At 50.3% G+C, this 25,799-nt stretch overlaps 2 protein-coding genes across 2 annotated transcripts in view; both read right to left on the reverse strand.

Moving 5' to 3' along the window:
* Positions 1-2,914, reverse strand: part of DPM2 (dolichyl-phosphate mannosyltransferase polypeptide 2, regulatory subunit) — a 6,945-nt gene extending 4,031 nt beyond the window's left edge. The window contains exons 1-2 of the mRNA XM_006834978.1: positions 2,821-2,914; positions 2,100-2,161 (exon numbers count right to left, since the gene is read on the reverse strand). Coding sequence (XP_006835041.1) covers positions 2,100-2,161; positions 2,821-2,914 — 156 coding nt within the window. The remainder of the gene's footprint in view (positions 1-2,099; positions 2,162-2,820) is intronic.
* A 1,008-nt stretch (positions 2,915-3,922) lies between these two features.
* FAM102A (family with sequence similarity 102, member A) overlaps positions 3,923-25,799 on the reverse strand; it is a 33,765-nt gene continuing 11,888 nt past the window's right edge. The window contains exons 2-11 of the mRNA XM_006834806.1: positions 13,346-13,466; positions 13,200-13,229; positions 10,936-11,052; positions 8,786-8,832; positions 8,494-8,651; positions 6,400-6,504; positions 6,114-6,309; positions 5,575-5,696; positions 5,414-5,483; positions 3,923-3,968 (exon numbers count right to left, since the gene is read on the reverse strand). Of these exons, the coding sequence (XP_006834869.1) occupies positions 3,923-3,968; positions 5,414-5,483; positions 5,575-5,696; positions 6,114-6,309; positions 6,400-6,504; positions 8,494-8,651; positions 8,786-8,832; positions 10,936-11,052; positions 13,200-13,229; positions 13,346-13,466 (1,012 nt within the window). The remainder of the gene's footprint in view (positions 3,969-5,413; positions 5,484-5,574; positions 5,697-6,113; positions 6,310-6,399; positions 6,505-8,493; positions 8,652-8,785; positions 8,833-10,935; positions 11,053-13,199; positions 13,230-13,345; positions 13,467-25,799) is intronic.

Raw genomic sequence — 25,799 nt, forward strand, 5'->3', positions numbered from 1 at the left:
CCTGTACTTGTTGGTTTGGCCCAGTGTGATCTCCCTGAGGGTCACTGCTGTATCTAGAATGGGGTTGGGCCCACACCAGTTAACTAGCTTTTAGATAGTGTTATTTTTTTTAGAACCTGGAATGCTACAGGGTACACCTGAGCACTCCAGGCCTCCTTGAGGGGTTATGTGGACCTGCTGTCTTCCCAGTGAGAAGGTGGCAAGTCTGAGCCTGGCAATGTTTCCAGCTTTAACCTTTTATTTCCGAGCCTCACCTACTGTTATCTGACTGTTGGGGCAGCTCAGCCTTCCCCACTTCTGATGCTGGGTAAGAGCAACCCTTTTTGGCCTACAAACCAGTTCCTTCTATGTCAGGACTGACTTTGGATTCAGCTGATAATAAGTACCATCGAGTCAGTTCTGACTCATAGCTACCCTGTATAGAGTTTCCAAGGAGCAGCTGGTGAGCTTGGACCTCAGACGTTGTGTTTCAAACAGACCTTGCAGTCCCATCAAGTGCCACACCAGGACTTCAGTTAGGAGCCAAATTTTCCCTCCCAGGGTGTGCCTCTGAGAAAGGGCCAAGACTTACCATTCAGGGTTGTAAGTGACTATGGGGTGGTGGTGGTTGGGAGGCGGGCAAGGTCAGCTCTGAGGTGGGGCTAATGCTGGGCTGAGGGCAGGGACCAGGCCCGGGGAACTTTGTCTCTTCTATCCTGATCAGTCACCAGGCTTCCTACCACTTCTGAGCTTGCCAAGTTTTGGAGTCAAGGTAAGGCGGGAGAGGGGCCCAGGCCAAGTGTGGTGACAACTCCATTCTGGGATTAGGGAGTGTGGGAACTTGCTCAGCATCTCTCACAAGTCAGGTTGTATACTCACTTTGACACTCAAGCCCATTTTATAGCAGGAAACTGAGTTATTTGCCCTCAGCCACACCCATTCGAGGCCAACAGATTGCTGGAGAGGTCCACAGAACATTGGTTGGGACTTGGCCTCTGAAGTCAGAGACAAGTTCAAATCCCTGGCCTGCCATTTAGTAACTGTGAGATTAGCAAGAAAGTACTCCTCTGGGTCTGTTCCTCACTAGGATTTAGATAATAAAAGGTGGTGATAATGATGAGTAGCCAAGACTTGAGAATGCTGGCCACTGCCTCCTGCCCCACTCCCAGAACATCACATCATGTACACATCTGGGTTTCTTCTGAGGGTGTCAATGTGCTAAATTAACAAGATACAAACAGGCCAGACCTAAACAAAAACGGCAACATTTATTTTCCCCCCCAAAACCAAGGTAGTGACACTAGACTGATTTCCCCTTACAATGTTATTTTCTACAACAGAAGCTGGGACAGAGATACAAACACAGTCTGCTGAATGTGGAGGTGGTGGCAGCAGCATTGTTACAAAGGAGAGGAATAAAATTAAAAAAAAAAAAAAAAAAAATCCCACTCCTTCGCTTGTCTCTCTGTTCACCTACCCCAAAAAAAGGAAAACATGGATATGTTCCATTTTGGTAGATCATACCATGTGGTCAGCTTGTGGGGTGATCAGAGAAAGAAAAACAAACAGAAAACACAAAAACCCCTAAAAATATTATAGACCTTTATTTTCTTTAAATCTCCTCTTAAAAATGTTAAACTGTCTTTCAAGATCTCAAACTGGCTTTGCATAGACCAATTCCTTTCCAAAAATATCTCTAATATATCTCTCTATATATAGAATTTGAAGTCCAGGAGCTATGGGCACCTGGGGGGGTGGGGAATTCACTGAGCTTGAGGGGGCCAGAGGGCTGAAGGGCTCCTGTGTGGGGATGAGGCCAGGGCTCCTGGTCTCTGGCTCCAGTCAGTGTTAATTTGGTTATGGCCAAATTCTCAGCTAGTCCAATTCTCCTGCCCTTGGCCTGGCACTGGAAGAGTGTAACTGACTGTCTCCTTCTGGGATGACTATCTTAGGCAGGGCTGGGGTTCCTGGCATGGAGGCATGTCTCCAGCAGTGCCAGAGTCAATACCTGAAGCCCCAGAACTTTGAACCAGACCCAGAAAACACCCTGACTGCAACTCCCCCTTGCAACTGGGCTGAGGTCACACAGACACAGAAGGAAAAGGACAACACTCCCCTACTTTCTTAGGGGGTTCCCCATTTGGAGATAGTGCTGCCAGCTTCCTTTTAAAGTGCCAGGCATCTGTGAGGCAGGAAAGGACATTCAGAGGCTGAACAGAGAGCTCCATCCTGCCTCAGCAGGCACCTTCTAACATTTTCTTAAAAAAAAAAAAAAGACTTAGGCGATTAAACAAAACAAAACAAAACAGTTAAAACCAAACCAAACCTAGAAATGCTCTGGTCCCAATGCCAGTGGAGTTCCAGGATCAAGAACCTCAACTCTTGCTGGTAGGGGTAGATGGGAAACTAGGCAAGGAGCCCTCCCAGCCTGGGGAGGACCCCCACCCACCTATACCAGAGGACAAGCATCCTGTACCCCTCCCCAACATTTAGATGCCCAACCTTGCTGGGACCCAGCCAGCAGACAGAGAATCCCCTACCCCTCATCTGGGGAGGAGAAAATACCAAACTGTGAACCAAAGAGAGAGAAAGAAAGAAAAAGGAGAAGTAAAAAGAAAATCATAGAACTAAATAAACACCAGCCTGCTGGGTTTATACAAAATCAATGAAGTTGAAAAGGGTGGAGGTGGGGGCCCAGGGACTGGCTGCAGCCAGAATCCACTTTTAAGCAAGTAATAGGAGTAGGGAGGAAAAAGTGCTGAGAATAGAAGCTTTAGTGGGGGGCAGGAGCAGAGGGGGCAGGGCCAGACTGCTCCCCACTGGAGAGACAACACCTCTTACAGGGTTCCACCTGTGCCTTGCCCAGAGTAGGGATCTTTTCAGAGGAGGGCTGAGTGCTTTTTTTGGCCAGGAATCCAGCTCCAGGCCGGCTCATCACAGATCACCTGCCTCTCCAACATCAGCCCCAACCTGGGCCTGCTGACCCTGGGACAGAGAAAGGGGGCTGTGCTTGCCAAGCCCAGCCTGGCCATGCCCCCTACCTCCCAGGCCTTCCCAAGTGAAACTCAGTTGCTCAGGACCCAGCCCTGGCAGAGGGGAATCCCTCAACATGCAAATGATTCTCAGCACAGGTCCCAGGCCTGAGCTGGGGCTAACTGGAAACGAGAGGTAGCGCCACGTTCCAGCCGGGCTGCCAGTCCCGGGCCTGTGACTGCACAGCAGGCAAAGCCCAGGGATCCTTGGGAAGGGAAGGGGCTATGAGGGGCGGTGGGGCTGTGCTGGAGACAAGCATGTGCAAAGTGCAGGCTGCCAGGGCAGCAGGAGAACACACGATGGGGGGAGTGTGGGTGGGGTCTGTGGGCTTGGCTCCCCAGAGGAGGCTGCCAGCAGCCCCCAGTATACAGAGAAGGGGGAGCTGTAGCACTAAGCAGACAGAGGGCTGTGGAGGTGGGGCTCTGGGGGTGGGCTGGCTTCCCAAGGTAAGAGGGCAATGGAGTCAGGTCCTGGCAGGGGCGGCTGCAGCCAGTACTCCTGGAGTGGGCGGAAATGCAGGGAAGAGGGCCCCCAGCCACAGCAGCCCCCTTGTGTTTAGGAGCTGTTGCCTGTCCCTGGTTGAGGGGTCCAGGCAGTCTCCAGGGGAGGCAGTCCTGCTCTTTGTCTTGGCCACCTGCTGAAGGAGCAGTTTGTCCTGCCCTCTAGTGGTTTGGAGGGGAATATTCACAGTGCTGCCTGGGCTCAAGTGGGCCAGGAAGGTCCCAGCATAGAGGGGAGGACCATGGAATGATGTTTGGGGGACATGTGGAGCTTGAGTGCATGGAGGAGGCACAGATGAGATGAGGTTCTTCGGAGGTGGATCTGAAGGGGAAGGTCCCTCTTGGAATGATGTGGGTCTGGACGCTCACAAAGGCAGGGAGGATCCTTCTCCAGCCTGGATTCCTGCTCCTCAATGGCTTTCAATCACAACTGGCTCGTAGACACCAGAGGAGACCCTGTGGGAACAGACAGGTCAACTCCACTTCCTCACTGTTCCACATACTTACCCACTGCTCCTGTAAGTCAGGCCCTGGCAGGTACTTTACAAGCAGGCGCTGCTAACTGGCTCTGTTTTGTGAAGGGGGAAAACCAAAGCTCAGAGATGTTGTCACTTGCTCAAGCTGACACAGTCAGGATTTGCTGGCAGGCTGTCTGTGGGACTGTGGAGCTGATACAGGCTCTGAACCTGAATCCTTCCTGGGTGTACCCCATGTAACAGATGAGAAAACTGAGGCTCAGAGGGGTTATGAGGTTTGCCAAGAGGCCAGCAGAAGGTGAGGGGTCTCCCCACTGAGGCCAGGGCCATCCACAGGTTATGTATGGTCACTTGGGCTTGGCATCTAACTCTACTATCACCTTGCTGCCCACCAAATTGTTTCCGTCCCTCCCCTGTATTCATTTCCTCATCTTTAGAGGGAGTGTTGAGAAACCTCCAAAGTTGTCCCAGGTCACCTGAGGCAGGCAGCCTCAGAGGCTAGCTAGGATTTGGAAGTGGCAATTTCAAGCTTTGAGCAGCAGGGGTCAGCAGAACAGCAGCAGAGGGCAGGTCCTGGCACTGGGCTGCCCACTTAGGTCTTCTGTCTCTTATGGGCCTAGATTTCCCACCAGGTCATCAGAAACATAGAAGCAAGTTTTTGACACTACCCTACAGGTGGGAAGCTCCTCTACCACTCCCTAACTTGCTAGCTCATACACTCTTTCATCATTCAGTTAGTGGACCAAAACATGGTAACAGGCTCTAAATGAGTGGATGACATTGAGAAAACATTCTATACACAGAGTTTAAGGAAACATTAGATCCTACTTCCCCCTTGTCTCCAGCATGAGGGTGGAGATCTCACTGCTGTATCCAAGCACTGAGCACAGTGCCTGGGAGCTGTCTGGTGCTCCATAAGCATTTGTTCAATAAATAAGTGAATAATTATGATGTTTTTTATGGGTGTTCACATCCAAGAAGAAGGAGAAGGAAAACGGGGCCCAAAATAAGCATGTATTCTGGTATGGGGCTGTGGGTTAATGTGCAAGACTGCAAAGCCGTTTGAACTGCAAGATCAGCGGTTTAACTGCAAGATCACCAGCAGCTCCTCAGAAACCCTACACAGGGTCACTATGGGTCGGAACCAACTCGATGGCACTTAACAACAACAAGCCCAGGATGTATGCCAAGCCCTTTACTAAGCACTGCAGGGATTACCCTTGGAACCCTCACAGCCTGGTGTTGGTATTCTCTTTGTCCAGGTTCCAGATGGGGAAACAGGCTCGAAGGGAAGTGATCTGCCCAAGGTCACACTGTGTGACAGATGGGCATTCAAGTCAGGCCAGTTGGTCTGCAGAGGCCTTGTCTTGCCCCATGACCCGAGGTAACCCTGATGACCCATCCCCCCAAACCTTCACTTCTTACCTGTTAGCCAGTTGGATGCCACTCAGTGTGGTGGAGCCATCGCGGCTCACGAAGAGCCGGAGGTTGCTGTCTGTGGGGACACAGGCAAGGATGGGGGCTGAGCTGGGGAGCTCCTAGGGCAAGCAACACTGCCCCCAGCCCTCCCAGCACGGGTCGCTCACCCTCAGTGTTGCTGCCGTCTGTGAAGTCCTGGCTCTGCATGATCTTCTCCACGATGTCATCTGCATCGATCCGTGTGTCATCCACCCAGGTGGGGTGGCTCTCCATCGAGTCCTTCTTCCGCCTGGGGTGGGGTGAAACAGAGATGCAACAGTCAGAGCAACGACAGACACAAGAGCAGTGATACTAGCTAGCATTTACACTGACAGCTCTCAGAATGGCCGCAGCACAGCCCAGGTGGTATGTATTTTGCCCTCACAGCAACCCTAGGACATTGCTGCTGACTTTCTAGGTGAGGGCAGAGATGCTGACAGATCAGTCATCTACCCAAGGGGCACCCAGTATGTAAGTGGTGACAGATCACATTCATGACCACTACGATAAACTGCAACAACTATTAACTGCTAGGCCTGAGGTTGTCCCATGTTACAGATGGAGACTGGAGGCTGAAAGAGCCACCAGGAGCCAAGTTTTCCTGCCCTCTGTATCATGCTGCCTCCTGAGGGCAGGAGGGGAGTGCTCTCTGAGCACCAGGACTTACCGAAACGAGCGATCTGACAGGTGTGGAGGCCGGGGGGGTCGGGGTGGTTTCTCAGGGGGCCGGTGCTCCCGCTCACTGCCCTCAGGGCCCTCCACGGTCATGCTAAGGCCGCCGGAGGCACTGCTGCTAGTGGATGTGTTGCGGCGGTGTGTCAGGTCCGAGAGGCTGGAGGAGCGTGAGTGCTCCGTGCTGTAGCCTGATGAGTGTTCAAGAGGGGTGGTTCATTACAGTGGGGGGCTCCCAGGACAGTGGCAGTCTGCTGAAGTGGGACCGGGTGGGCACTCACCAGATATCTTGGACTGCTGGCTGGCGTAGCTGGAGTTGCGGGAGTGGCCAGAGTGAAATACCTCCTCAGGGCTGGACAGGTTCTGATCTGGCTCCTCTGGCACCCCTGGAAAGCAGGGAGGGGCAGGAGGTCACTGAGTGATACCTACGCTGGCCCTTCTTTCACACAGGTCTTCTCACTGAGGCTCCTACAGTGAGTGGTTGCAAGGGGCATCTGCATTTCCATTTCACAGACTGAAAAACTGAGGCCCAGAGGAAAAAACCCACCCAAGCCACAGCTTGCCATTTGACCCCAGCCTTGTTCGTGCTACACATAACTGTCGAGGAGCCTTGTACGCCAGGTGCTCTACTGGGCACTGCCTGCCTCAGACGGTACAACAGAGAGAAGAATGGTGAACAAATAAATGATCCACAATTAACTACAGCTGAGGTGAATGGTGCAGAGCAGGGGTCCTGGGAGCTGAGTGTATATTGGGGGCTCAGGGAAGGCTTCTCAGGATTCGGAGGAGGGAGGGAAGTACCAAAGGCACCAGAGGAAGGGCCTTCCAAGCAGAGGGACAGCATGAGCGAAGGCCCTGATATTTGAATGAACTTGAGTGAATGCAGCTGAAATGGAATGAACAGGGGTGAGGGAGTGGGGTGACAGAAGAGAGCAGGCTGTCCCCCCCAAAGGCCTGTCACCCCTAAGTCCAACTTCAAAACAAACTTTCTTGACACTCCCCAGCAGGAGGCTCAAGGGAGCCAGGAATGAGACAAGAGCCGCCACCCCAGCTTCCCAAGTGGGACACAGCCAGGGCTGCTCAGAAATGAGCTCACCCAGGCTATGGGCTAGACCCCAGTTTATGTCCCTACCCGAAGCCACATGGCTTTTCAAGTTTCCAGCAGGTTCTCTGGATGGGGTTGGGGGCACCAGCTGCAGAGCCGACTGGGGCCTACATCCCACCCTGCCTAGAAGGGGAGCCTCTTCTCTATTTCCTAAAGGCACCATCTGTTCTGGGCGGCCGGCCCCCAGGTCTCTCCTCTGGGGACCCCACCCTGAAGTTAGGAAACACTAGCTTGGAGCACTCTATTCCCACATTCAGCCCCAGGCTCGGGTGGACACTCGGACCTAGCCCTCTGTCCTCATCTGACTGGGGCTGAAGAAAACAGGGCCCTTGAAGTCAGAGGGTTCCTCACAGCTTCCCACCCCCAGGGACCAAGGGCTGCCATATTTCTGAACCCTCTCAATGCTCCTGTGGTACAAAGCAGGTCACCATGTGCCACCTTGCTCCCTTATTAGCTTCAGACTGGTCTGCTTCCCAGCTCTGAGCTTACCTGCTGGGGTGTGGGGCCTGGGGCCTGACGGAAGGGAGGCAGCTCACCCTGCACAGCATTAGGCACAAGGGGGCCCAGCAGACACTGGGGGCAGGCCTTCTGTCCCAGTAGCACCTCTTCCTGATTGCTACCTTGGCTCCTCTGGGAATATAGGCTCCCTCTCATTTTTTTTTAACATGAGTAACAGTGATAAATTAGTGAAAACCTAGTGCCAGGTAATATATGCTGAGTGCTTAATTATGTGGCAGGTCTGGTGTGGTAGCTACACTTGCTTAGTTAATTTCCAAAGCAAACTAGGAGGTAGTAACTATTACTGACCCCCATTTTACAGGAAGCCACTGAGATTAGAAGAAAAACAGCTGGCCCAAGGCACACACACAGCATGTGGGAGGGGGTATTCACACATGTCCCTCTGCCAGGAATCAGACAACTGCACCCCCAGATGTCAGGCAAATGCCACCCTGACACAGCATCTCCTGTCTTCGGTACCTGCTTTTCACAGCTGCTCACATCTGTAAGTGGACATGTATTTGATTCATGTGTGATTTCTCTCATGCTACACTAGGAGGGCCATGAGGGCAGGGATAACTCAGTGTAGGTGTGGGCCACTGCTGTGATCCTGGAGCCAACCACAGCACTTGGTACATAGAAGGTGCTCAGAAAATGGCTGCCAAACAGAACATGGGTGCATGGAGACCCCATCCCACCACTTCCATCTCCTCAACAAATCTCCCTTGGGATCTGGAAACACCATGGCAGTAAGGGAGATGGGGAATGGTACCTGAGCTGAGGATGGTGGGCCGGACCTTGGAGGGCCTGGACCCAGTAAGAGAGTTGGTGCCACTGACGCCGCCGCTGCCGGTCCCACCGCCCTTACATGTCAGCTGCAAGGAAGAATCCTGGCCCGGGATGGAGATGGACTTGGCTGTGGACGGTGGCCTGAGAGGACAGATGTGCATGATGGGGTGCGCCCCACCCTTGGAACCTGACAAAAGCAGGGGAACCCAAGAGCCTGGCAGAGGGCAGAGTCTCCATGCCTCCCACCCTTCCCCTGGCCCAGTGCTGACACTCACGTCTTGAAGCAGGGGTCTCCAGAGAGTAGGAACATACCAATGGTGACCTGTTGACAAGGGGGAGCAATCAGCCACATGCACATTCACCCACGCCCTGCCCTGGCTTCACAGGGTTCTATCTCTATTCCTTCCTGGCTGGGGGCTCTGGAGCCATCTTACTTCACTGAGTCTGTTTCCTCATCTGGAGGGTGGAGGTGATGCCTTCCGGTGAGTGTGCAGCACAAGTTAGCTACTTTTAGTTTAAGCTATGTCTACACTCTGAGCTCCTTGAGGATGCCAGGAAATACATGTTAAGTACTTACTACATGCCAGTAGCATTGGGCTGCTAATCAAAAGGGTCAGTGGTTCAAACCCACCAGCCACTCCAAGAAAGAAAGACAAGCACAGTCTGCTCCATAAACATTTACAGCCTCAGAAACCCTAAGGAGCAGTTCTGCACTTTCCTATAGGACCACTGTCAGTCAGAATAGATCTGACTATAGTGGACTAGTGGGGTCTGTCAGGATGGCATGCTCATTTGTTTAGTTAATCACTAAAACAAGCCAGGATGCAGTTACTATTACTGATCCCGTTTGACAGAGGCTGGTCCAAGGGCATGAAGCACATGGAAGAGAATGAGCTTGCTCACTCTCCCTCCTCAGTGTCCAGCCTGCCGCCCTCATAGAAGGCAGGAGGAGGGCATCCTGAACCTTGTATGGGAGCTGAGTGGGAGGTGCTTGGAATCCACTTTGGTGGGCAGGGGTTCGGTGAAAGCGTGTTGAGTGAAAAGTACAGCATGAAACCATTAGAAATTTAACATCCACCTGGGCAAAGATTCTGGCAATATTCCAAACATGGCAAAGTTTGGGCCTCCATGTCTGACCTGAGACAAAGCAACAGGCAGAGGGTGGCAGGGTAGAGAAGAGGTGCTCCATCCCAGGGTTTCCACTGACAAAAATGGTGATCACTGGGTTGAGGCTTTTCATGGGTGACCTCATCTGGCGTGGGGAATAGTCTACAAAGTAGCCTGTCCCAGGCTACAGATGAGGGGCTGAGACGCAGAGGCAAAGCCATATCCAAGAAGCTAGGAAATGGGGAAGCTGGCCTTGAGCCCAAGGTCACATGATCTCCAGGACCCCTTGATCTGGCTTGACAAGGGTGCCTGGGGCCACTCTAGGTGAGGCTCAAAGGTTCTGACTCCCACCACAATTAGCCTGGACGTTAGGTGTCTGTCTGGTGACTTTGGTTCCCACAGAAAAGGGTCCAGGAGGCCCATTGCCCCTGCCCATCACCCAGCTCTGCTCCTGGCACAACATGCTCCCACTGGTTCAGCTCTCAGAGGAGTGTTAGGACAAGATAACTTTCTCAGGAAGAGCAGTGTTCTGGTGGAGGAAGACCAGACCTCTCCTAGGAGGTGGAAGAGGCAGCTGCCTGGGGGGAGGGAGCTTCCCTGCCACCGGAAACCTTCACGTGGCTGGCCAGGGTAGAACAGCATCTGGGCCCTCAGTTTGCACAGGTTTGGTGAGAGCAGGTTCTTCCACTCACTGACACTCCACGTGGCAGCTCAGGCCACCTCTGTGAGGTCATGTGGGGCTGTGGCTAGGAGCTGGACTGTGAAATCAAACACTGGGGGCTCAAGTCCTAGTTCTACTTGTGACATGAGGCAAATGATTGAACTTCTGTGCCTCAACTCCCTCCTGTGCCAACTGGGACTACTGACAGACAGCACAGCTCCTGGGCTGCTGCCAGGGGGCCATGAGACCAGAGCTTCAGCACATAACTCTTATCTCACTGCAAGTGCTCACCTAACTCTAAAGGAAACTGTCTGGGTCTAGCACCGACCCCCAGTTGTGGAGGTAGGAAACAAAGGGCAGTAGCTAGACTAGCCCTCTGAAGGTGGTTTTCTGACTTCTGGGCCCACATCCTGCTGGACTACTAACCGCAAGGTTGGTTCTTCAAATCCACCAGTCACTCCTTGGGAGAAAGATGGGGCTCTCTGCTCCCATTAAGATTTACAGTCTCAGAAATGCTATGCAGGGTTGCTATAAGTTGGGTTTGGGCCTACACCTTCCCATTGCATCTTTCCACAGTCTTGCTGCCAGGTTCTGTGCCCACTCCCACTCCCGCTTTTTGGTGGGAAGGGGTCAGAAGCAGCAGGAGGGCCCTGGTACCTTGAGGATGGAGTTATCCTGACGGGTGTTCTTTGTGTCATATCCCTCCAGCAGGCAGCAGCGTACCGTGGAGCCTGAGCCCGCAAACTCAGCCAGGTTCAAGTCAGCAAAGCCCAGCTAGGAGAAGAGGAGTGTATAGACTGGGGGCTGGCAGACACAGCCAGAAGTCGGGGAGGGCTGGGAGGGGAGGGCCAGCCCCACAGTCCTGACTGCTGTATAACCAGGGCCCAAGAACAGAGGCCAGGGACAGCGGCACCCATGTGGCAAAGCCAGGAGCTCACATCCCTGAGCTGCACAAAGCACCCTTTGTGCCGACTCCCAGAGTGCTCTGGGGCCAGTATGCCTGAGATGAAAGCACATTGTCTGCGACACAGACACATTGTTCCCTGGGAAACAAGGCTGTGCTGTCAGAAGCTGCCAGACGAGTGAGTAGGGAAGGAGAGAAGGCCCGTGGGAACTGGTTTCATGGGACACCCCCACCCTTGGGGAGCCCAGGGTACTTTGTAGGGGGGTGGGAACCCCAGGAAAGGCTGTGGCTCACAAGTCCTCCTGGTGGAGGCCTGGTGTGAGGGGGCTGATGGACAGAATCTAGAGTCTAGATAGACCCTTGAGGCCTTGCTGGCTCTGTGGAACTCTGGGATTCAAAGAGGGAACTCTGGACTGCTCCTCTTAAGCTGAGTCCAAGAAACGATGCGGAGAAAAGTGGGAGAGCAGGCCAGGAGCTAAGAAGTACTCATATCAAATTCAAGTCTGCTAGGATCTGGAGAGAAAACAGTTTGAATGGAGCAGGGGACCAGGATTAGGGGCTGTGAGCACAACCCAACCAATCACGGCCATTTATTGAGCACCTGCTGCATGCAGGTTTCTACTGCAGGGTTTCAAGGCACCTACTTCAAAATCAGAGACTTGATTCAGATCCAGCTTCACCACTGACCAAGAGTGGCCCCTTTTTAATGAGGAAACAAAGGTTCCAGAAGGAGAAGCTATTTGGCCCACCAGCTTAAACCAACAGAACTAAGACAAAACTCAGGCCTGACCAGTGTCAAGTCCCGCCATCTCGCTGGATTTTTTTTTTCTCCTCTACATAACTGGAGTAAAACTTGCAGCCAAGGTTCTACTTATACACCAGAAGGGAAGGGGCCTGGAGTGACTGACATGTGCTAGATGCTCCATACATGTTTGCTGGGTGGAGGTGGGATGCTCCAGCAGTTTGCTGATTGCTTTTTTCCTAGTTGGGTGGGTATCCTTACCCACATGAGGCAGTAGGAGGAGAAATTTCCATTCTGACAATTCCATCCTAGCTACCCTGTCCTCTGCTTCAGAACCTGTGGCCAGGCCAGCAAAGTGCACGGTACAGCCTGCAGAACTTCCTGAGTGCTGGGTGGTGGGAGGGCCACGCCCTGTGCAGCACCACCCTATGGCCTTCCGTGCAGGGTGAGAGGTAAAAGGAAGCCATTGCCCTTCCCATGACTGAGCCCACTCTCCTGTTGTGCTTTATTCCTGGGAGCTGCAAAGTGTTCCCAGAGTTCCCATGGAGGGGCACTGACTTAAGGCAGAGCTAGAGGGTAAACCTTCCAGAGCCATCTTCTCCATGCAGAGCTGAATTGCCTGTGGGGTGCAGTACAAGCCTAGCAACAACCTAGATGGTGACTGGCTAAATTGACCCAGCCACACAGTGGGAGACTCACCACTGTTAGAAAGTACGAGGACATATGTCTGTGTTGACGTGAAAAGATGCCCATGATGTAAGGGTAGGTTAAAAATCCAAGCTGCAGAATCACTTGAACTTGAGTCCCATTTGTGCAGAAAAAATCGTATTATTTGCAATGTGTATATGTGACGCTGTAGGATATGTACTGTACTGCTAACCACAAGGTTGACAGTTCAAACCCACCAGTCACTCTGAAACCCTACACAGGGTCGCTATAAGCTGAAACTGACTTGATGGTACTTAAACAACAAATAGGGTGTTTGTTTTATATTTCTCTAAATCATATATATATGTATTATTCACTGTATTTTGTTTTATTCCATCCCCCTAAAAAGATATGGAAAGATCCTAACCAATCCCAATGGTGAGGTCTGGGAAGAAGCCATTATTTGGGTTGCAACAAACCCATTTGCCTTAATATTAAGTGTAAAACTACCAATAAAGACATTTCTAAATGGAATCCATCCTTTGTACAGCACATTGGAGGTTGGAAGTGCTTCCCTTCCTATCCCTTCCCATCCCATCGTTCTGGTACTTCATACAGCCCGCTTACCTTGGAATACGCCTTCCCGCCTTTCAGCTCCTGCACAGAGAGGGAAGACACAAGCAGTGGGTGACTAGGGGATCGGAAGGACCACCAGATCAGTGATCCTCACCCTACCCCCTGACCCCAGGCCTGGTCCTGTGGGCCCATCTTACCTTGCGCACAGACACACGGAAGATGCAGGGGTCCAGCAGACCAGTGGCTGGGTTAGCGCTCATCTTACACACAAAGGTGAATCTCTTCCGCCATCGCACACAGTTCTCCTGCACTTCCTCCCTGTGGGTCAGATGGGGGTGTGTGAGCACACAAACATGGACACTCAGATCAACTCTGCCAAAGGGACCCACCGTCCTGGTATGGTGCCATAGGATAAGCACTTGACCTCAAGGTCCATTTTAACTGCAAGGTTGGTGGTTCAAACTCACCAGCTACTCCTTGGAAACCATTTACAGAGTTGCTGAGTTAGAACCAACTCAATGACACACAACAGCATCATCAGCCACTGAGCTAGCCTCTGGAGAGGCCAGGGAGGGGGTGAAGGGCATACTACCAGAGGGAGTGAAAGGAAGGGGAGCTCTCATGTCTCATTTTGCATCACAAAGTGACTTAATTTTCACAATATGACTATGCTTGTGGACTTGGGGGCAACAGACCCCTTCCTTAAAGAACTGACAGTCTCTATGTGTTCTCTGGGCCTGGTCAACAGAGCCCTTCTCTCCCCAGTACTGCCCTCCCCCACACCTGGCCTTGAGCAGGCTCCTCCCACCAGTCGGGCCCCTGCAAACCATCTCCTGTGACCTTCACAACTGTCTTCCCAAGAGGAACTATATCATCTTATTGTACAGATTAGGAAACTGAGTGAAATAAACAGCACAGACTCCAGAGTCCCCTTCTACCCAGACAACAACAACAATAGCAGCTAACACTCATCTGGTCCTGGGCACTGCTCCTCAGAGCATTTTATGAACGCTGCAGTCACTGAAAACTCCAAGTGCTACAGATACAGGATTGCACTGAATCCTTTCAACAACTCTCTGGGGCAGCTACTGTCATAATTTGACTACTCATTCAAGGAATCCAGAAGTTCTGAAGGCTAAGACCTTCACCTAAGGTACACCACTGGTAAGAGGCAGAACAGGGATTTGAACCCAAGAAACCGGGCTTTGGGTACTACACCAGAGTGGAGACACCAAATCAGGGTCTTCTGTTTCCCTGCCAATAGCTGGGCCCAGGCCTTTCAATTCCCCCAATTCCTCCTGGGGCTGGGGAGCATGACCAAGCTGAACAAGTCAGTACTCCTTAAATTCTGTGCCCTGGGAGTGGGTGGGAACCAGTGGGAGCAGCTCTTCGAAGCCTCTCCCAGCTGATTTGGGGCCCATGACAGGATCTGGGGGCGGTAACAGCATGCGGCAGTAATGGGTTATGGATTCCGTGTCTGAGCAGCTCGCCTGGCAGATCCCGTGCTCAGGAAAGGGCGGCTAGGAAAAAGAGGAGGTAGTGTGAGAGATATTATCTCCAGTCCCATCCTGTCTAACCGGAATGGGCAAGGGGACAGCTGAGGAAATAACCTCTCCACACCACTGCTAACCTGAGGGATACAAGTTAGCTGTCACACGGGGGCCTGAATGACAGGCCACGGAGGGCCACAAGCCTGGACAACAGTTTGTTTGCTTCTCACAGCACCCTCGTGATACCAGTAACTCTATTCTACCTCCTTCTACAGATAAGGGCACAGATACAGCAACAGAAAGGCACCCTGCAAAGATCACACCTCTAGTAAATGTCAAAGCAGAATCTGAACTTAACTATCCAGAGAGCACTCAGCCCCCACCTCACAGGGTCCAGGAAAGCATGGGAGCTATCGGTGTTGGGAGCCAGCAGTGCCCTGCCATGCACACCCTCACCCATATATAGATCACGGTGCCAGGTATATACTAGGTTAATAGGCTACTGCAGTGGACTTTGCTCACAGACTGACATTTGACAGTCACCCCAAGTGAAGACTTAGTGTCACTGGGAGAGGGTGGGGGGAAGAGGTAAGTCAAGGGCAGTGAAAGCTGCAGGGAGAGACTATTCGAGTTTAGATTCAAATGAAAAATGGGGATGTAGCCAGGTCTGAGACTGTTCCAATAAGAAGAAACAGTACTAAGTGTGGGGCAGACGTACTCTCCATTCTACTGGGGAGTATTTCCTTGGCTGATGAAAACCTTCGAGTCTAGTCTTCTATGAGGAAACCCTCCAATCAACCCCTCTGCTGGTTCTATGAGGTTTTAAGGATGGGACCAAGGCTTATCCCTTGTCCTTTAAAGGGTTGTAACGAGGACATTGGGAATTGGGTCAGGCAGACCTGGGCCTATAATCTTCTTGCTCACTGTTTGACTCAGACTGGGGCTTGACCTTTCTGTCCATATCTGCAAAATGGGTACACCATCTACTCCCTCATGATCACCTGGCAGTGCTCAGGGAAGCTGAACCACACAATGTGCCTAGCTCCTGTCAGACATGTCTCATTTGATGAAGATGCTGGGACACAGGAGGAGTCAATCACCAGAATGCTCCAACCTCTTTAGGAAGGTGAGCTCCAGAAAACCCCTACATATATATATATATATATTATATATATATATAATCCCCAAGACTGAGGAGAAGCAGAAATGGTCTGGGTCAGCTATGAGGCTGAAGAAAGGGAGAGTACCTGCCCACCTGGAAGACATGGTTAGGGACCCTCAGGTAGCAGTGTCACAAGAAGAGTGGAGGCCCTGGCTCTAGTCACACTGGCTCTACTTATTCAAAAGCATTCTTTTGTGCCTGGCCATGTTTTACATAAGGAGCTCTGGTAGCGTAGTGGTTACAAATCGGGCTGGGAACAGCGAGGTCAGCAGTTTGAAACTACCAGCTGTTCCGTGGGAGAAAGAAGAGGCTTTCTGCTTCCATAAAGATTTACAGTCTTGGAAAGCCTGTACAGGGTCACTATGAGTCGGAACTGACTCCACAGCACATAACAACAACAAATGTTCTACATACTGCGAACATAGTGGTGAACAGCTTACATTCTGTTGGGAGGAGAGAGACAAGGATCAAACAAAAGAGAAAAATACATGTCAGTGGAAAGGAAGAAGTCAAATTATACTTGCAGATCACATGATCTTGTATGTAGAAAATAATAAGGAATCCACTAAAAATTATTTTTGTTGTTGTTATGTGCCGTGGAGTTGGCTCTGACTCATAGTGACCCTGTACAGGGTTTCCGAGGCTGTAAATCTTTACGGGAGCAGAAAGCCTCATCTTTCTCCCGCGGAACAGCTGGTAGTTTCAAACTGCTGACCTCGCAGTTCCTAGCCCAATTCGTAACCATCACGCTACCAGAGCTCCTTATTAGAACTAATAAATTAATTTAGCATATTTGCAGGATACAAGATTAATATACAAATAGTAATGGTATTTCTAAATACTAGCTAGCAATAGATGATCCAAAATGAAACTAACAATTTCATTTATGATAGCATGAGAAAAAAAATACATAGGAATAAATTTCACAAAAGTACAAAATCCATACTCTGAAAATGACAAAACATGTTGAAAGAAATTAAATAAGATCTAAATACATGTTCATGAGATCAAAAAAGACAACCCATGTTCATGGATCAGAAGACTTAATACTGTTAAGATGACAATGCTCCCAAACTGATCTACAGTTTCAATGCAATCCCTATCAGAATACCAGCTGGCTTCTTTGCAGGAATTGGACAAGGTGATTCTAAAATTCATACAGCAGTTCAAGGCACCAGAATAGTCATAGCAATCTTGGAAAAAAGAACCAAGTTAAAAAATTCACACTTCTTGATTCAAAATGTATTATGAAGTTATAATAATCAAAGCAGTATGGTTCTGGCATAAGAATAGATATCCAGATCAAAAGAACAGAGAACTAAGAATCTAGAAAGAAACCCTCAATTTTTGGTCAATTGATTTCCAACAAGAATGCCAAAACAACTCCATGAGGAAAATAGTCTTTTCAACAAAAGGTGCTGTGACAACTGGATATCCACATAAAAAAGAATGAACTGGGACTCCTAACTCATACCATACACAAAGATTAACCACAAACAGATCCATAGGGGTAATGTATAAAAACATAGGGGTAATTATTTGTGACCTTGGAATAGTAACAGCACATCACCACCACCACTAAGGACAGCAAAAACACAAAAGAACATTTGAACTTCATCAGATTAAAAACTTTTGTGCTTAAGACATCATAAAGTGAAAAGAAAATTCATAGAATGAAAGGAAATATCTGCAAATCATATACATGACAAGAGACTTATATTTAGAATGTATAAGGAACTCTTAGAAATAAAAAAATGAAAAGACAAAGAGCCTAATTTAAATATGCACAAAGGACCTGAACAGACATTTCTCCAAATCAAATACATAAATGGCCAGTAAACACACGAAAAGATGATCACCATTATTAGACATCAGGGAACTGGAAATCAAAACTACAATGAGATACCACTTCACTCCCACGAGGATGGCTATTTTCAAAAGTGTTAGTGAGGATGTGAAGAAATTGGAACATTGAAGGTAGGAATGAAAAATGATGCAGTTGCTTTGGAAGAGTTTAGCAGTTACTCAATAGGTTAAATATGGAGTTAGTACTGTAGGATCCAGCAACTCCACTCCTAGATATCTACCTAAGAAAAGAAAAACATAGCATTACATGTCCACCAACTAATGGATACATACATAACATGTGTGGTGGTGGTGTTCAGTGTTGTTGAGTGGGTTCCAACTCAAAGCAACTTGATATAGGGTTTCTTGAGGAGTGGCTGGTGGGTTTGAACCTTTGACCTTATGGTTAGCAGTCTGTTGCCACACTAGGACTCCATAAAATGTAGTATGAGGGGGATTTTAAAAATTTGTGAAAACATTCCATTAACTCTTAATTCCATTTCCCCACAAACTTTTCGAAGTCTCCTCATTTATCCAAACAGTATCATTTGGCAATATAAAAAGAAATCAAGTATTGACATATGCTGAAACACAGATAAAACTTGAAAATGTGCTAAGTTAAAGATACCAGACACACAAAAACCCATATGTAACATGATTCCATTTATATGAACTATGCAGAATAGGCAGATCCATAGAGACAGAAGTAGTTTAGTGTCTGCCAAGAGTCTGGGGGTGAGGAGTTAGAAGGGAAATGGGAGTGGTGCTAATGAGTACAAGCCTTCTTTCTGAGGTGATGAGAAATTGATTGTGGTCATGTTTGCACAACTCTGTACTAAAACCCATGGAACTCTATACTTTGTAGTATATGGGTTCTACCTCAACAAAGCTGTTTCATACACACACACACACACACACATAAAAAAATATTACATGGTAGGTGAGAAGGTTATAGAGAGGAAAATGGAGAAAGCAGAGAAGGCAAGTGAAGAAGGCTGGACAGAGATGAAGGAGAATTCAGGTGGTGGACATGTGATGCCTCTAGGGCACTAATATCTAACCAAGGCCTCAAGTGAAGTGCAGGTAAGCTGTGCAAAGACCTGGGGAAGAGTTGTCCAGAGGAGGTTCCGAGCAGGCACAAAGGCCCTTAGGAAAACATCCCAGAGGCCTGGATAACAGGCAGGAGTGGTGAAGCAGAAGGATGAGGTTATAAGACAGCAGGGGGTCAGGTCACTAGAACACAAGGGCCACAGTAGAGTCTGGATCTTACTCTGATAGTGGCTCTATCTTGTCATCATGAATTCTGGCTCTGGGCAGAAGTGATCACAGGGCTGAGAGCAGCAACATTTCCAGAACCGTCCAGAGGCCTAAGTGAAGGGGAAGGAGCTTGGGGGGTAGCCTTGTCTCCCTTGTGAACCCTCAGATCCTTGCCTGCATCCCTGTCTGGGAGTTGGAAGCAGGTGCTAAAGGCTTGAGGAGGAAGCTTACTATGCTGGGCGTGTTGAAACACCCAGAAGGATTAGGTTTAGTGTCTGGGAACAAAAGCAGACATATCGAATTGTAGGTTTTTCTCTCTTTTCACTTGACAAACTGCCGTGGGAAGACTTGTCCAGGAAGTCCCCAGGCTTCTTGTGGTTCCTGTCCGCCCTCCCAGGCTCAGGTAACAGGCCTCTTCTTCCTCTCCCTCTGGGGGAAGGTGAGCCCGGGCAGTGATCTGAGCAGGGCCTCCCTCCTGTTTCCAGAAAGCTCTAAGCACACACTTATGAAATGCCGCCACTCCCACGGGAAGAAACTAACAGCTCCACCTCAGCCTGCAGAGTAGCAGCAAGGGGCCATTCCCTGTGTACCACCTAGGACTGTGTGTCACCAGTGTGCTTACATGTGTTACCAAAGTTCACTTTATGGATGAGGAAAATGGGGTTCAACAAAGCTACAGAGCAAACCCTAAGCCTCACAGCTGCAAGGAGCAGAGCCCACAAAGCTTCCCCATCTAGACCAGATGGCACTGGGCAGCCCCAGATGTGTATAGGGGTTAAGTACAAAAGAAGGGGCAGTGGGGGAGATGGACACACAAGCTAAGGGGAGCAGGGATGCCATCATAGAAATGAACCTCCCTCTACCCACAGGAATGAACATGGACCCAGGAGTCAGCCAGGTCACTCAGAGCCTGTCTGAGTAAGTCTCAGAACTTGATTCACTCTAAATTCTTTTACTAAGCACTTGATGCTATTGGAGGATCTTAGAACAGAAGAAGGAACAAAGCAGACAGAAATTCCTGCCCTCCACAGGCTAATACTCTGGTGGTGGGTCAGATGGTGCTATGGGGGAATGGACAGGGCAGGAGGATAAGATGACCAGGGGTGGTATTAGTGGAAGGTGTCCTCTGATCATAGAGCCGAGGTGAGAGAGGGAGTTACGCAGGTATCTGGGTAAAGAGCAGCCTAAGCAAGGGCAAAGGCCTTGAGGTGGGAATGTGCCTGACATGCCTAAGAAAGAGCCAGGAGGTCAGTGGAGCTGGAGCAAAATGAGCAAGGAGGGGCAGGGTAGGAAGTGAGGCTGGAGAGAGAATTAGGGTCTCAAATTTATAAAGACTTCTCACATTAAGGGGCCTTGTGGACATGTTGGCAATCATTGGCATCCAATCACTGGCATGCAGGAGTGAGGGACAATCCAAATGTGCAACAAGGATTGCTCAAGTCAGCATGCCAGCAAGTGCCAGGAAGAACCAGGGGTGGGGCACCTATGTTCAGAGATAGGACAAGGTGACACCATCCTAGGGGGGGAAAGCAAGATGCAAAAAAGTATCTACACCGTGACCTCATTTTTCAAGAATAGAGCAACTATCTAAATGTATGCACAGAAAAAACCCAGACAGTATCTACCCACTTAGCTAAGTCAGTTACTGGGGCTACTTCTAGCCACTGCAGTGGGCAAGGAGGGAAAGATATGGAGGGGGGCAGGGTATTATGTATTCTTTTTAGAAGAGGCAAGTAACATTTGTAAAACTACTCTGGGGAATATCCCCCGTGAACAGCAGAGTCCTTAACGGCATTGCATGACCCTAAAGGGGTCGCAATGGTCTGTGGACTTCAGCGGGCCCCAAGTACATATCCTCTAGTGATGGAGAGAGACAGAAAGCTGCCTCCGTCAAAACAAATGAGTAACTATAAAGAAAAATCACAAATGTTTATTAGAAAATGCAACATTGGGCAGCATCCCTGCTGACCCTGTCCATGTGGTTCAGGGTCTTGCCCATGGGGGCCCAGGGTCCTGGATTGGGACCTGAGCGGCTAGCTCCATTTCTACATAGCTATGAGGAAACAATGGCCAGAAGGAAGGAGGGAGGCCTGGGTAAGGACGGGGTAAGATATCACCAGTACTATTTTGTTTTGGCCCTCAGGTAGTTTCTGTGATTGAAATTTACATTAGAAAATGAGAACAAAGTGTGAAGCTCTGAGGGCTAGTCAAAAACAAAAAGGATTTGAACTCTCATTTACCTGATTCAGGCTGGACTACACTTCACACTTGCCGGAGGCACTGCTGAGATGCCCAGTGGGCTGTGAGGACCCTCTGGCAGGACTGGTGTCCCCAAGGAAAGAAAGAGCAACACCCTGGCTTTTCCCAGCCTGGAATTTCAGGGCACAATTCTCCAGCTGCAGGCTGCTGGGGACAGGTAATTACAGAGACTAGGTTTTCACGGTGGCTTCATTTTTAGCTTTAAGGTATACAATTAGCCGTCCAAACCCTAGAGGCAGGGCGGGAGCTGGTGGTGGGGCAAGCCCTCCACCCACCACAGATCACAGACGCAGAATTCAGCTATTTCTGGGCTCTCCTAAAATAGAGTAGCTGAGGACCACAGACCTCCCCCGGCACCGTCCAGGAAGGCAAGACAGGTGACTTGGTCTCTGTATGGCCATCCCTGGTAGCTGTACCCAGTGGTATGAGGAGACACAGCTACCTGGACTCAAATCCTCACTGGGGCCTCTATGATGCACCCACAAAGGCTTACTGTGGGTGATGGCTCCTAGCCAGGCCCCATAGTGGGTACATAGACACATCATGAGCACATCTCCCTTGAGGAAACCTCAGTTAAATGGGGAGACAGACATTACACATGGGCAGACACTACCCAAGAAATTCATGACAATTATTAGCAGTCTCAAGGAAGAACACTGAGGAGAGCAGGGATCTGATCTGGTTCTGGGGACAGTGACGTCAGGGTGGTTGGCTAGGTGATGATTTGGGTAGAAGGATGTTCCAGGCAGTAAGAACAGCTCAAGGAAGACCCAGAGTGAAGGAACTCACACGGGATAGTTGGAATGGCTCCACAATGCCATATCCAGGCTCCTTTCTCCATCCTCAGCTAGAGGAGGCAGTGGATGTAAAGAATTCTGCCAACACAGGTGTGCAGCCTAGGGTGGGCCTCATAGTTCTCCATATAGAGACCCATGAATGGTTATGGATCCCATACAGGTATTAGCAGTCTCCCTGGAGTCCAGGATAGAGCTGGGCTACAGCAGGACCCTTGTCCTGGTCAGATGCCGGCACCTGCTCTATAACATGGAAGCTTGGATTCAATTAATCAACAGCATGAGCAGTTCCCATTCATTCAGTGCTACTCCATTCACTAGGAGCTATGTCCCGTTATTATTCCTATTTTGCAGGTGAAGAACTAAGTCCTGGAGAGGGAACAGGATAGGGCCGGGCAGGATGCTGAGCTGAAGGCTGTTGAAGAGACCTTGAAGGTTGTGGTGGATGGCAGACCAGGCACAAGTGAGCCATCCTTCCTCAGCTTCTCAAATGGGCCCCCAGCAGTTTGTGTTCCAGGAAGTTGACTTGCTGTCACAACCCCAGCAACTACCCCACACCTGGTCAGTGCTGCTGGCCAGGAAGTGCAAGAGTCTCGCAGCTCCTAGGACGCTAGTGTGCAGATGTAGAGGGCCAGTGTCAGGGGTGCTACCTTCTGGCCACAAGTCACACATGATCCCCAGGATGTCAGAACAACAGGGACTAAATGGACCAATTGGAACCTCTCCCCAGAGTCGTCACAGAAGCAGGAAGACAGAGAGGAAGTAACTGTGGAATCAGTGGGCCAGCCCAGGACCTATGATGGGGTCATGGGATAGAACCCTATCTAGCATAAGCCATGACCACTCTCAGCACTTGGCCTTCCCAGCTGCCCATACATCTTGTTCACCACTGCACAGAGCCTTGGCCTGGCAGGGAACAGGCACTCAATCCAATTAAGTCATGAGCAGTGAGGGTGGAACCCCTGTAGGATGGGGGTTCTCTGACTCAAAACAAGCATAAAAAAAAATCCCCTAGCTTGTCAAAAAATGGCAGATTCCCAACCCCTGCCAGGACTATTCTGTAGGACAGGACTTCTCAACATTAGCACCACTCCCATCGTGACTGTGGGGGCTGCCCTGGACACTGGAGGGTGTTTAGCAGCATCCTGCAAGTAGCACATCCCCAGTTGTAACAAACAAAAATGTCTCCAAACACTGCAAAATGTTCCCCCTGGGGGAACAAATCATCCCCAGTTGAGAGTCACTGCTGGGGGCTTTTGGCTTCCAGAGCAAGGCTTCATCACATGAGTGCCCCCCAACACACACACATAAGGAGAAAAGACACATGGGCCCACCCTCCACCCCTGGCAGAGAGCACAGTGGGAGACCCCCACCCCCTTCACACACATACACTCTGTTCTGGCAGCCCCTGGGGTCTGCAGCTCCGTGACTGGCTGGTCTTTTACTCTTGGCCAGGTTTCTGAAGGAATAAGCAGGCACAGTGATGCAATCACGGTTCCCGGCTGATGAAACCCAGCCCAGGCCCAGGCTGGGAGAGGCAAGAGTTTAATAAGGAAACAATTTAAATCGACAACATCTGCCTGTGCTTCCCTGAAGAGGGATTACAGCCGCCTGGGGAGGGGTGGGCCCCGGGGACAGTCAAGGCAAATGTCCAGCGGCTATGGGACAGAAGGGCCTCCATGCCGGCGACACAGCCAACGTGGCAGCCCAACTGTGGCTGGCTTCTGCCAGGAATCCAAGGGCCTTGCAGAGAGGAGCATGGCCAGGCCCCTCCTTCTGAAATGAGGCAGGCAGCAAGAAGTTCCTAGAAGCCAAGCCATTCTGTTCCCACTACCAGAGACCAAAGGAGCCAACTGGCTGTCCCAACACCCCTTCTTTCTTCTCTGCCAACATGAGCCCCAGGGTGCCTTGGGCTTAGCGGATGGGCTGGTAGTAGAGGCTGGCAACCTGGCGATGTAAAGGAGATAGACAGCATGCCAGAAGCTTCAGAAACTCCAAGGTAGAAAAGGAGTAGCCTATGCCTGGTGGAACGGTCCTGGTGTGGCACTGTGAGTTAATGCATCAGAAAGCAAAGCCGGTTTGAACTGCAAGGTTGGTGGTTCAAGCTTACCAGCTGCTCCTCAGAAACCCTATACAGGGTCACAATGGGTCAGAAATGACTCGATGACACTTAACAACAACACCATGCCTGGTGGAGAAGCCAGATATACCTGGGTCCAAATCCTGCTGCTCCTCAGCTAGGTAACCTCAAGATGGTGGCTGTGTGCCATGGAGTCAGTTCCCACTCATAGCGACCCTGTACAGGGTTTCCGAGGCTGTAAATCTTTACGGGAGCAGAATGCCTCATCTTTCTCTGGTGGAGCAACTGGGAGTTTCGAACTGCTGACCTTGAGGTTCGCAGCCCGATTCGTAACCACTACGCTACCAGAGCTCCTTAATAGCACTCTTCAAAACCCCACTGCAGGCAGACGCCAGCATCCCTATTCTACAGACACAAGCTGCAACTCTCTATTACGCTTTCTGTACCTCTTCCTGGCAACGACAGCCAGGTTAGGCAGGCGGATCAAGCCTCCCTATCACTATGGAATGCCTGTGAATGCTATTCTCAGTTGACGCAATGAGTCCATTCCCTCTAGCTCTTACAGTCTGAGAGGAAAGCAGGCCGTTAAAGGGGTCCAAAATAAAAGCTGGCTTTGACCAAGCGCTGGTACAATCCCATAAACTCGGTCAAGGTGCCACCACCCCTCTACACAGCCCAGCCTGGTCCTGTTTCCCACACACCGTTCCCTTTGCCAGGTGCTTCTCAAGCATTCCCTTCCTGCAGGCAGGCAGAGCACCACCCCCTCCACAGCTGGGGAAACCAACACCTGATGAGTACAGGCACTTACTACAATCTGCCAAGACAGTGAGTTCTCAGGGGGATGGCCTCATGGCATCTGACTCTCAGACTCTCAATGCCAGGAAGAGGTGGCCAAACCTGTCAAGACCCACTGGTGGTGGGGATTAAGCCAGGTCAATTTCGGGGCAGAGGGAGAGGTGGAGGAAAACTGCTTCCCAATAGGCAAATGCTATGAACATTTTATAACATTGGCTTCTCGCCTCTCGAACACTTACTATGGATCAGGTGCTGGGCTGAGACCTGGACCTCTGGGAATCTACACCCCGATGCTGGGAGGTGGGTCCCCCATGTCACAGGCGAGGAAACTGAAGCACAGAGTAGCAAAGTCAACAGCCCACGGTCTCATGGCTGGGAAGGGTAAGAGTCATGATTTAACACCATGACTACCTGACCCCATGTTGGGGCTGAGCCAGGCTGGAGACCCGAGGTATTCAGAGAAAGAAGTCACAGTTAGCATCATGCTGGGCTACACCTGTAAAACAGAGCTTCAGGGGATTTCCCTTCTCCAGCCTATAAGTCTCACAGCAGATGCGCTCACCAATCATAGGTGGCCAAGGGGTCAGGTTGAAGGGCCAGCTGTCACTGCCTCTGCCTCCCAGAGATGCTGTGTGAGCCAGATGAGACCAGACCATAGCACATACAGGGTAAGCACTCAGTAACACTGAACAGAGGATAAGAACTAGATTCTCAGAAATCCCTGGAGTGACCCAAATGACCCTCCAACATGATGCTCTAGTAGGAAGCCAGGTATGCAAAGTCCCTTGCCAAGCCCTTCACCAAAACTATCGATCAGGACATTTCTACAGATTTTTTTTTTTTTCTTAAATGTTTTATTGTGAATTATTTGATAGTTTACATGGGAGAACATTAGTTTTACATTCATTCTAGTATCCTCTCATTGCCATGGTTACAATCCCCTCCATGCAATCCTTCCCCCCCCCCCCC

This window comes from Chrysochloris asiatica, unplaced genomic scaffold (assembly GCF_000296735.1).
Source record: "Chrysochloris asiatica unplaced genomic scaffold, ChrAsi1.0 scaffold00014, whole genome shotgun sequence".
Lineage (NCBI taxonomy): Eukaryota > Metazoa > Chordata > Mammalia > Afrosoricida > Chrysochloridae > Chrysochloris > Chrysochloris asiatica.